General features: G+C 37.1%; 1 protein-coding gene and 1 long non-coding RNA gene across 3 annotated transcripts; one reads left to right on the top strand and one right to left on the bottom strand.

Annotated features, from left to right (window-relative positions):
* Positions 1 to 107: 107 nt before the first annotated feature.
* On the bottom strand, positions 108 to 2,264 carry LOC113666041 (uncharacterized). Its single transcript, XR_016184860.1, has 2 exons — positions 2,052 to 2,264; positions 108 to 1,396 (listed from the first exon to the last, which is right to left on the bottom strand). It is a non-coding gene; the product is annotated as an uncharacterized LOC113666041 (long non-coding RNA).
* Positions 2,265 to 5,071: 2,807 nt separating this feature from the next.
* Positions 5,072 to 8,719, top strand: LOC113666055 (adrenocorticotropic hormone receptor-like). 2 transcript variants are annotated; one of them, XR_016184853.1, is made up of 4 exons: positions 5,072 to 5,143; positions 6,442 to 6,578; positions 6,968 to 7,047; positions 7,612 to 8,719. XR_016184853.1 is itself a non-coding variant. In XM_027181809.2 (3 exons), exon 3 carries the CDS (start codon positions 7,648 to 7,650, stop codon positions 8,605 to 8,607), a length of 960 nt encoding a protein of 319 aa, XP_027037610.2. In that variant the 5' UTR covers positions 6,451 to 6,578; positions 6,968 to 7,047; positions 7,612 to 7,647; the 3' UTR covers positions 8,608 to 8,719. The 2 variants fall into 2 exon arrangements, 1 of the variants encoding a protein (XP_027037610.2); XM_027181809.2 differs by lacking the exon at positions 5,072 to 5,143 and having other exon boundaries at positions 6,451 to 6,578.
* Positions 8,720 to 12,717: the final 3,998 nt, after the last annotated feature.

Below are 12,717 nucleotides of genomic sequence, written 5' to 3'. Positions count from 1 at the left end.
CGGTAAACTATAACCGCCACTGTTTGTCTCGTCGTAAAACCTTTCGCAACTAATTATGCCCTCCTGATGAAGTCACTTCTAATGCAAATGGAAGACACAGCCTTCATCACGCGATGTGATCAACTGATTTTATTAACTTCTCCCTATGAAGTATAAACAGTAAATTTTAATATTTTATTACAATTTTTGATGTGTGTTCGATAATAATTATTATCACAGTTATATCCTGCTTAGCGTTGTCTTCAACTTAAAGTAGAACGCTGAATAAAATCTTAGCTGGCTAAAGGTATTGGGAAATCATCTTAAACATTTTAGTCAGTGTCATTGCGTCTGCCCATCTTTCCTCTTCAATCGTTATGCACTGTTCTTTTATTATAAAGCAGTTTTTGATACATGATTGAAGGTATTGCGAGTTTCTTTACAAATTCCGAAGCGGCAATTCGACTGGGTGTGAGGGACTTACATTTCTGTGGAATAGTTGTAATAAAGTCGTTCTAAACCGTGGCATCTGCTGGGCGTAGATCACCGGATTTATTAATGAGTTTGCGAAGTAGATGGTTTGCCACGTCATCTCGATATGAAACTCTGACTGCCAAGAAAGATTTGACTGGATTTCAAAAATAAGCAGAAATTGATATATCATCACCGGAAACCATGTCAATAACGACGCGAGGGTTACGAGAAAGAGGGTATGGGTCAGTTTTCTATCTCTCTGACTAACTGCACCATGGTTTTGTGGATGACCACCGTAACGGACCTTTACAAAGATACTAACATAAGAAAACAAAATTACACAAAGTGGAATAACGAAGTACGAAAAATATAAAATATAATAGTTTAAGTCGCTTAGAAGACGCAGCTGTTCTGGTACTTGTATGACTGCAATCGTCAGCCAAATGAAAGTGATCACAATTATATATACCTGTTTCTTGACTAAAAGATGCCTGAATGGAAAAAATGTTGCGTGTAGTCTTTCTAAGGAAATAACAGCGAGATTGATAAGCGAGATAACTGGAAAAAATCCAAAAACAGATTTTAGGTGAAGTAACTTCGGATTCCCATTGAAATCGAACTTCCACAGATGACAATACTCTGCTATTCTATGTTCTATAAGAAGAGGTCCAGAGGCTGCCCCGGCGAGGACATCAACTATCGCCAGATGGATGATCAAGTATGTACTCCGGCGCCGTTGTTCGCGCTGCTTCACAAATACAATAATGGTGATGATATTTAGGATAACTATAGCCAGACATTCAGCAGTGAGTACAATTGCCCATGGGATACACTCTGAGGGAGGAATACGAATCCAATCTTGTTGGCCGGAGGCCTTATGAGTATTGTTGCTGATATTGTTAGCCATTCAGTTTCGACAGCTTTGCGTAGCGCACAAAACGACCTGGAAATGAAGAAGAAAAGGCTTTCAAGATTTGGCTGTATGTGATGCGTCTTTTGTGAAACAAACTAGATCAAAAAATGTTAGTCATTTTTAAATCTCTTTAGTATTTTTGACTTGTTTGCGATTTTTTTACTGAAACTTTCCTATGTAATTTTGAAACTCTAAAACTTCCCACCAAGGATGTGTGAGTTCAACTTGAAAGTTGAATTCTGTTTTTTGAAACGCACACATAGGTGAAACACAGTCAGAAAAGCACGGTGAATTTTTCTTTATTGCTAAATTAAATGGGGAGTTTTGAGAGTTTTGAATCTGTTTTAAAACAAATATGAATGTGAATCTTTGCAATTTTAAAATCGTTCTTAATTTTCTTTCGCGATCATTTCAACCGCTTTTGGGTGATTTGCATTTGCATTTTGTAACATCATTGATAACAGAAATTGTGCTAATCTTTTTCTTACATTCGAAAACTACAGGGAACCACAGTAGTTCAAAAGTCGAGGCGATGCAATTTATCTTTTACGTGAATTTTTAGATGTGCCCTTTCTCAACCTACATAGGAGAACAAAGTGATGTGAAATCAACTTTTTTTTCTTTAACGAGTTGAGGGGGAATATTTTTTGTATGATTGTTTCAACAATGTGTCTTTTGTTCCTACCGTTTGTGAACCCAGCTACGTCTATGTATTTACTGCTTTGCGGTATCGAGATACCATTATTTTTCCTTGGTTTTTCTGTCAGAGAATAACTCCTTGCAGTGTTTGTTTTGCTGAGAAAACTAATTGCCATATGGATGTGGACACCCTTCTTCATCTCAATATAAGCTACTGATAATCAACCAGCTGGAAACAGTCGACCAACACACCAAAATTAAATAGAAAGTTAGTTTTTCTAGTTAAATAGGTCTACGTGACGTTACTTGACATTTAATGTGAAATGAAACTGGTTAATTTGCATTAAAAGGCGCAACAGTTTAAATCAAGAAATAACAACTTATAATCTACCCGGATGAAGTTGCCTAAGGATAAGTTTAATTAGCTGGGCCCAGTTGCTCGAAGGCTGATTAGCACTAACTCAGGGTTAACTTTTAATCCAGGTTACTTTATTTCAAAAGTTTTTAAGACGGGCAGACGTTTTTTAGCTCTCTCGATGTTCTTCAATAAATTAAAGATATGTCCCGAAATGCATGCAGTAACAAAAATGACAAATTTGACGAAATTTTTGTTGACGATTTTAACGAATTTTACGAAATTTGTCGTTCTGTAGGAATTTTGTCAAAACTGATGATTGTGATGAAATTTCGCTAAGGACGTGGACGAAATTATACGAGCAAATTGAAATGACCTGGCGTGAAGGTCCCTTAAAAAACGACGAATTTGGCGAAAGTGAAGTCAGTGAAGGTTTATGATTAAAACCTGTTCGTGTTAAAATGTCATTTATTCCTTGGAAGTGTCTCAGTAATACCTGTGCATATTTTGAACTAAGGAAATATACATTGCTTTCCCCATTCACTCGAGTAACACGCAGTGTAAGAAAAGGGAAATATACATTGCTTTCCCCTTTCACTCGGGTAACACGATTTAGAAGGTCAGGGAAATATATATTGTTTTCTGTTCCACTCCGGTAACACGGTTTTAGAACAAGGAAAATATATCGTCGCTTTTCATTCCACTCGGGCGACACGCTTTAGAACAAGAGAAATATATATTGCTTTCCGTTCCACTCGGCTATCACGCTGTTAGAACGAGCAAAATATATTTTGTATACATTGCCTAACAGGCTCTGACAGCCAGGGAAAACATACTGCTTTCCCTTTCGCACGGGGCTAGGGCAACATTCATTGATAACGAGGGAAATATCTACTGACCAAATTTACCCAATTTCATAGAAATCGTCAAATTCGCCAACATGTTAGGCCTGTCCCTAATGATGCAACTTGCGTAAAAATCGCCTAAATGTATCGCTGAAATATTCGCCAACATGTCAGGTTTGTCTCTGATGAGATAATTTGCATTGTTATGGCTGGCGAGAAGGCGTCAAAATCCTCAATTCCGCCAAGCTGATTTCGCTTTCACGAATTTGACTAAAATTCGCGAAAATAGTCCAATCCACGAACATTCACCCGGTTCGACGAAATTTCGTCAAATCTGTCATTTTCGTTACTACGTGCATTTCTAGACATAAATTGGTAAATTACATTTACATCATCAAAAACTGAACGAAATATTAAGTACATCCAAATATTGTCCTATTTATGAGCCTTTAATAGATTCAAAGAATACGTCGCATGTTATGAAAATATCTGTTTACAATTCAAACAAAATGAAACATGATATTCTTTAGCTACCTCGGGCACAGGCGGTGTTAAAATGAGATCTTTTCATCAAAGTAAGCGGTCAGATAACAATTAATACGCCGTGGAAGTAAGGTGAGGTATTTTTATTGAGAATTTGACCTATCTTTTAATTCCTTAAAGCGGTCGTAAATATTCCCATGCAAACTCTTATAATTCCGCCATGACTGTTATTTCGCAAGCTGACCATCTCACATATGGAGCTTGGGTCGCCTGTGCCTCGGGTGTTTCTATTGCTCTTGGAAACGCTTACAAATGGATGCATCCAGACTTAAAACAACCGAAAAACTCTCATGGAAGAAAAAAATACATGAAACCTTTTTTTTATCAACGTTTTCAAAAGTCTGCGCTTTCGTTGTTTTTTCTCAAAAATGGAGCCTTTTAAGAACGATGTGTTTGCAAAACATTAAACTTTCAAAACTGAACGGAATCTCCCCGGTGTGAATGGGGCCCGAACCAGAGGAAAACTAACTGTGGCTGTTTCATAAAAGTACTGACCAATTCGTTTGACAAGTATCGGGAATAATCAATTGATTTAAATTTGGTGATGATATTGACTTTTTGCGCATTGATGGAAAGGAGGACTGTAAAGCAGAGGGCTTTGAACTAAGAACAATGGCACAGTCCATTTTCGTTTCTCCTTTGACACTGTCTATCGTAGCCGACGTGAGGGGACTTTCAAGTACAATGTAACCAACAGTCTAAATATCGCGGGATATTTGCATCGTTTCCTGTGTTTGAACTCTATTTAGTGCAGTTAGAAATTAATTAAACTTTTTCCTTCAAATGAAAAAAACTCCCCAAAAACTCAAATTTCGACTCATGAACTTGTTGATAGTCAATACTGAAAGATGATTTAATAACGTGCATCCCTTACGTGATTCTTCGCGTTTTTTACTTAATGCAATTCTAATGTTAAATATTTTTGTATTTGGTCAACCGTCAAACAATGAGCTGTTACTCTTTTCAACAAAAGTCCCTCTACGGACATTCTGTTTTACCAATGCTTTCAGCTGCTTAAGTCATGACACCATCATGACAAGGCAAAAAGGTTTTCGGTTCCATGCTTTCCTGGCAAGTAGCCAGTCTGACTATTGGAAGCCCTGCAATCGCTTTTACTTTCTAATTCATTAAAAAAGTTGGTAAGATGATCTCCTTTGCTTTTTTAAAAGGCGAATTTAAATATAATGAATTTGTCACTTAAAGTTAAAATCTCTTCAATGTTAATTGACTCAATTGAATGTATCTGACTTTATGTTTTCAAAGGCGAGGCAGTATTTATCTACCTCTTGGTGATTTTCGCATATTTTTTTTTCTGAATTTCAGATCCCGATGCGATACTGACTCAGCTGCAAGCTAATAACCTTACAGTAAAAAGGTCTCTAAGACGCGGGAAAGGTAAGCTACAGATTTGTTTCGCGTATTAAAATGAATACAATGAAATTTCATGTGACCTTAAGCACTGTTATCTCCGAAGGTCACAACTACAGCTGTAAAACTCATCAAAAAATTTCCATCGGTCTGTTTGGTTACTTTCCTATCACATTTCGAGCTCAACCTTCAATGGACACTGGTCAGAGATCGCAGGCAAATTTCACGTAATATTGAAACAAAGTATTATTTATAGGCTTGTTGTTCGCGAGAAAGAAGTTAGCTAATTATGTTTAGTTTAACACCTACATGTAAAAAGGGTCAGCAATGAACGATAGGACCCTACGGCCTTATGGGTTGTTGTTATCCTGAGCCAAGCCTCCCTCCCCTCCTCCCCTCTCACAATCCTAAAGAAACAAAACCTAACAACAACAAAAGAAGAATTACTTATCATAGAAACAATAATGTGCAACCAAAGGAAGATTGGTGGCATTTTTGTACAATTGATCTTTGCTGCACATCAAGGGAGGGGTGGGCATTATGGAAATGAAGATGAGAATCCCAATGGAAATAAAATAATATATAGATTTAGGAAAGCCTAAAAGCGAAGCTCATTTTTTCCCTCACGTCTCTTCAACAAAACTAAAGCCCTTACTATGGATAAAGTGCGTGGTAATATTAATGGATATTCATTCGCAACTTCTCCGTGTCCGTCTAGAAGACTGATTATAAGATAGTGCCCGTGGTACAGTTGGCCGCGCATGCTAAAAGTAGCGCCTTGTATGGTCGTACATCCAATTTTTTTTGGCTTGATGGGTTACTATAATTATGTATAATTATGGGGCTACGTTTGCGAGCTCCACTATGGTGTTCTTCAGAAATTTTCGCATGCATATTGGTCGTTCGGTTTGATTACTTTATATTTTTGTTTCAGCTTGCAAAGCATTGAGACCATCTGGCTTTAATAAATCCGAAACTGCATGGGTTAAGAGACACGTTATCTTTGCGTTTATAAAATCAAGGCAGTTTTGAAGTTTTTATTTTTCGAGTTTTATCGCGAGTATTTCTGGAAAATACAGTTGACATTAAACTTTAAACTTCCATAAATGCTCCTTTCCATTTTTCTTGCTATCAGAAATCTTTTTGAAATTCACCGATGACCATCTGGTCTAATAACAGAAAATTATATTTTCTTATGCAAATATCCTCTCTCAGAAAGTACAAGTAGCTCTGTAAGTTAGACATAAAGTCGTGTTTAAAATTATTAGCTCTGCCTCAAAATCACAAATGAGTCCTTTTTGCAACAATTTTCTTTTCCGTTCTAGCACATAAGGCGAAAGGCTAACGACACGATAAAATTAGTAAGACGAAGACAACAACGAAGCAAAACAAATGCAAATAAGAGTAAGTTTTCCTGATGCAGCGACGGCTAGACAAAATATGACATGCAAAACATCTACCTGTAAGTAAATTTGTACAAAATTTGTAGTTTAACACCACAATAATATTTTCATTTCAACTAGTCTCTATGATTTGCGCTCTTTAGAAATTTTTTTCATATTGCTTTCAGGGTAATTTATGTTAATTAATTCGTGATGCATTTCTAACGATGCGAGTGAGTTAAGCCACACTCGCCTGGAAAGTAGTTTTTCTGGACCTCTTCTTCGTATAAAGAGAGTAAGTAAGGTAATCTCTCATGCATTTTAAAAGGCAAACTTTAATATTTTCGATTATAGCCACTTACGTGTGAAGACCTCTTTATTGACCATACCTTACTTCATGTTTTCTAAGGTTAAGTAATATTTCGCTATCTCTTGGACATTTGTGTATTTTGTTTATTCTAAATTTCAGATCTTGGTGCAGTACTCACCCAACTGCACGCTTATAACTGTTTATAAAATATATTTAAAGGCCTTTAAAGCGCGGAAAAGGTAAGGAATAATTGTAACCTGCTGAATTATTACACTGCAATATCATGCGACACAAGGTATAGACTAGCGTATCTCAGTAAGTTGAAGATAACAACCACGGCCGAAAGAAAATATTTCATGTTATCGCCTGAAACTCAACTATTCCGTCGGTTTGTTTGTATGTAGTTAATCCGTTAGCAGATCTGGAACTCAACATTCACTAGATGTTGGAACGGGATTGTTAAGTTAATATCGCGTTTACTTAAAAGATTCCCTTTCTTTTCATTGTAACGTTAGTATCTCGCACACTTTAAGGCTATGTTTCATTGGATTTTTACGTTAGTGTCTAGCTCATTTTATTCATAAACATCCCTGAAATTGTTTTACTTATATGTCAAAGTTTAGACAGGTGTTGGTTTCATTTTTGGTTTTGTCGAACAAGGCAAGCCAGTTTCAAATTATCGGAAGAACTTTTCAGTAAAATGACTAAGGAATTATTTCCGCTGTTCACATTTTTGCACTAAAAGAAGCACTACATGCCTGCATTCAGCCAATCTTAAAAGCTTTTTCTCGATTATTTTTTAGGTAATTCCTTGTTTTGCAAACGTCAACAGAAGCTAAATGGATGATAAGATCAGCAACAATACTCAAAACGTCTCCAGCGCATGGGAACCCAGTCCCCTCTCACATTGCATTCCCTGGATTGTAGTGTTCATCACTGAATGTCTGGTCATAGTCATCCTAAATATCATCACCATTATTGTATTTGTGAAGCAGCGTGCGCTTCAGGGCCGGAGTACGTACTTGATCATCCATCTTGCCGTCGTCGATCTCTTGGTCGGTGCATTCAGTGGACCTTTGCGAATAGAAAATAGAATAGCATTGTTTTGCAACCTGTGGAAGTACGACTGGGAGACCCAGTGGCTGAATCACACAAGAGGTGTATTATTCATTTTTCCAGTCGCCTCTCTTTTGAATCTCGCTGCTATTTCATTGGAACGAGCACACGCAACAGTTTGTCCATTCAGGCATCGTCATGCTAATAGGAGGGTTTATGTAGTTATTATTGCTGGCATTTGGTTATTGGCGATAGGGTTAACACTGACTGAACAAATCTTTTATCTCTATCTCATCCCTGTGGATAAAGTTTATTTCTCATATTTCTTCGCTGCTCTTTTTGTCATTTTTCTTTCTTATCTCTGTATATTTGTGAAAGTGCGTTGCAATCGTCACACTCAGCATCATAACGCAGCCGGTCAGAGGGAAGGGAGACTAACCTATACCTTGTTTCTTGTTACTATGGGATCTTTGCTCACTTGTCTCCCAGTCATGATCTACCAAGGCCTAGTTAGTTTTAACGATGATTTTTTTTCAAAAGTAACTGGAAAAGTGAGCTTTCATGTTGATATTATGATGCAAACACTCTTCCTTTCCAATTCTGTGATAAATCCCATAATTTACGCCCAGCGGATACCAGAACTAAGAGCAGGCGTATCACAACTATTTCAATTAAATCGAAACCGTTTAGAGTTCGATGATTTTCCGCTTCGCAGACTCCATTTAGAGGAAATTAGAAGCTAGAGAGACAGCGCTGTAAATATTTCATTTAATTATCGTCACGTTTGACACTTATATGACAGCACAGGCCTAAACATCAACAAAAAATAAAGCAAACCAGAACTAAAAAAATAAAGCAAACCAGAACCAAAAAAATAAAATAATTAAAAAAAAAAAAACGCAAAAGTGTAGGTTCACTTTGGACATGATGTCCTCACGCGAAGCAAAAATTATATTTTTCCCAATCCACAAGAGTGATCCCTATTGTTTTCCATTATACGGTTATTTCTAGATATTTAGGCTTCAATCCTTTTATTGATGTTTAAGTAATACTTGATATTAGTTGGTAATTATTTTTAGAATTGTTTATTTCCATGGCAAGACAGCTTGGAAATATAAGTAACAATTTTGTCAACTCTATACTCGGAGATTTGTTAAATCGGCTAGTTTGAGTTTCATAACTAGAAATTTCATAATTTATTTTTCATTATATATTTCAAGAATTTGGGATGATTTCCTGGTATTCAGGCCCAAGACTCGTGGTTCAGGTGTTTGACATTATAAAAACAAAGAGTCACGCGACTTTAAAGCTAAGGACGCATAAAATACTTTTTAAAGGTCTAAGAAGCTACATATACGTCTACAATAATTCTTCCCTGTCTAAAACAATCAAATATATATAAAAAGAGTTTGATTTATTAGAGTGTACTCTTATCAAATCATTTTAACAAGATGAATAAAATAAAGGCGATAACTGCAGCTGCAGCTGTTAGAATCTATATTAATTGTCTCAGTAAATAAGGATATTTGAGTGACTTTTTCAATCAGAGGGTCTGCTACACTCTGGCGTTTTGACGGTTTTAGCCAATTTTTTCTTTCGGTTTGCGGTCGCAGTCGTACGTATGATAACCTATGTCTCAGCAGTCGGGAGGTCCATATAGGGAAAAGCTGTTCCCCGCTTTCTTGGACATCGGAAATCACACTGGATTCATACTTAAGTCCACTAGGTCGCGTTGCCGAACGTCTTTGAATCGGAGCCTAGGCCGCCCTCCAGGTCTGGTTCCTTCTTTCGAGTCGCTGACATGCTTTGGTTTTAGTTGTGAAGAGAGTAGTCCAGAGTTTGTGATTCGGAACAGTTCTTCATTTGTTGTCTTATCCTCCCATCCAAGGAGAGATCTGAGACATCTGGTGTGGAACTCGCCAAGGTATGATTCCTTAGGTCTGTATGTGGTCCAGCATTCAGCACCATATGGCAAGATGCTCGGTATGCAAGCTTTATACACTCATACTTTGGTTCTAGTGGTGAGATGCTTGTTCTTCCACACACGATCAGTAGACGACTGAAAGTTGTAAAGAAACTTTCCTAAGTATTATGGATATCTCGTCCTCTAGATACATATTTGGCGACATAACGATGGTTTTCTTCAGACTGATGAGACCAAACACTTCGCATGACTCAGAGAAACAGGCCAGAATTTATTGAAGCTACTCCTCAAATGAGGCACAGAGAGCAGCATAGCCAGAAAAATGAAGCTCGCTGATGACAACTTCCTGGAATTTTGTCTTTGCCTTGAAGAGGGAGAAGCGGAAGAAATTACCATCATCGCGAAATAGAACTCAATACTTCACTCAAAGTTTTATGACCGACTAACTTTTTGGGAGGATTAAGATATCAAATAAATGAAAGTTACAGTAATTGATTAATTGTAGACAAATGCCTCACTTTTAACTTCTGAGTTACTTTTGATGAAAGGTCATTAAATTACAAAGGGTTTTTAGACCGCTTGTCAACCAATTTTTTTTTTTTTTTGGGATTTGAGTGAGAAAAAGGAGAAAATTCTTTGCTTAAAATGCTGCCCAGCTGGCAAAACACCACATATTCATGAAAAATCACAACGAAATCAGAGATCGGATACCACGCACTGTGAGAGAGCAGGATGGAAGAATACTGCCCTCTCTCGGAGCCAATGAGATCGCAAGATTTGTAGAATTCCACCGCTCGTGCTTTGCGAAAAAAGTAAAATGAATTATCACGTGGCAGGAGCCCATGGGCCCCTGCACGCGGTTACAGAAAATTGTAACTTATCGCGAGGTTTTCAGATTTGCCGGTGTGGTGGCGCCGGGTTTTGTAAATATAGTTAACAAACTTGGAAAACTGAGCGGCTTCTTCATTTTCTGCTTTCTGAAGCTTCTTCTCAAGCAAATCAAAGAAGATTGTATTTTGAGACTAGAGAAGTCAAACAGGGCAGGAAATGAAAAGGCGCAATTTTTCTACCATCTCTCCCCTGCGGTGACGAAATTTGACAGAAGGCCAGGCTTTAAAGTCAAATGGAGAGCGCTTTTAAGGACGGCGGCCACGGATCTGCAGTGAGATGTTGACGAAGTTATCAAGTGCGTTTCCTTCTTTGAAAGCTTGGAGCAGTGCTCAGGAATATTCTTAGCAATGAAAAGTTTTGGATAAATTAAAGTTACCTCGTTTCGTACAGAAAGTCAGCGTGCCATTTTAACAATCCACTTCTTTTTTTAATTGGCAATTTGATTTCGAATTGAGTGTAGAGTTGGCCTCGTATGCTATACAGTGAACCCACTTAAAAAATATATCCAGTGAACTGAAATTTCATTGAGACTGAGGTGACTAAAGTCAATAACTTTATAAGTACAAATTTAATTATTAAAGTCAATTTTCTTGCATCATGACTACGTTCTCACACTGGTATGCTTGATAATATGTCTGTAAGTCATCTTCGTTTCTTTTTTCTTGCAAGTCATTGCAAGAAAGTGCAGTCAAATGTTTGCAAGCGTTAACATGAAAACAGGACAGTGGTGTAGCTGGGTTAGGCCTTCTTCCTTTCTAACCCTTGTCGACACATGGGTTCACCTAGCAACAAGGGATGATTTTTTTTGTGCAGATACTGAAGCAGAAGCTGATATTTTCACCTCATTCACCATATTTCCTTTTTTTTTTCCTTTTTATATTAAGGCATGACTTATTACCGAATCACTTAAATTTCATTTTGTTATTTTTTGTGTTTTTATCTATACAACCAACCTTTTTTCGGTTTTTGGTTAACCGACAGAGATAACTAGGTAAGTCTCGAAGCAAACCACATGCTGGTACACAGCGGTAACGCAGGCTCATGTCAATTACTATCTTTGTTGTGATTGTAAAAGCCCGATAAACCATGAGGATCAACTTGATCCGAAACTGGACTGGTTGGCTCCTTATAGTCAATCTACTCTTCCTTATTTCGAGTTATTTCTGTCATTACATGGAATTTTAATATAAAAGTTGACTATTGAATATCAAATTCTCCTCGCTCTCTCTTTTGTTTTATCCTCAAACTAAATAAAAAACATATAGTCAAGATTTATGCATCTTGTAAAGATCCTCTCACGAGAGGTGCAAGCAGTTCTTAAAACGAATGAATGAATGGAGGTGAGTTTCTAAAGAACCTGTGTCACAGCTTTCAGAGCGAATATGACGAAAGGGTAACACTCGAAATGTCTCCTTTAGAATCCCTTGGCCGCGGTTGATTCATATCATCAACTTAGTTTATAAAACCAAACTATCGACGTTAGTTAAGCTTCAAGGTACAAAAGATGTGTGGAAGTACTTGACTGAAAGTAATCTTTTCAGGTTTATGAACTGACCCCTTTCGTAATAACTGAAACAAAACACCAAGAAAACCAGAAGAAACTCAAGTTCCAAAAATATCAGTGTCTAAGATGAGGTTGCTCATAATTTCCTCCAATTAAACAAGAAAAAGAAAAAAAAAAAACGGCAACTAAAATAGCAACAACGGAAAACTAATACTAAGTTTATGTTTTCCAGTCGTAAAATTAACTTTGAGTACGTTGTCTAAAGTACCGCTCTTTAGACAACGTACTCAATAGTATTGAAAAGCTGTGAATATATGAACATCATGTGTGTGAACAACGGTTTAAGAAATGAATATGAAAGCAATCTTCCCAGTGAGCTTTGTTTGCTCAGTTGGTAAAGCACTGTACCGATTGAAAGTTTTTTCAGACTTTATTTTCGCTACTGTTTAAACTGAGTGTTCATCACAGCGAAGATCACTTTTATATTCAGTACTTATTAAATTAAACAATTCTGTTTTGGGAAAAACATCCAAC

This window comes from Pocillopora damicornis, chromosome 3, assembly GCF_964200805.1.
Source record: "Pocillopora damicornis chromosome 3, jaPocDami1.2, whole genome shotgun sequence".
Taxonomy (NCBI): domain Eukaryota; kingdom Metazoa; phylum Cnidaria; class Anthozoa; order Scleractinia; family Pocilloporidae; genus Pocillopora; species Pocillopora damicornis.
The sequence above is the reverse complement of the archived record's forward strand: the minus strand, read 5'-3'. Positions and strand labels throughout refer to the sequence as shown.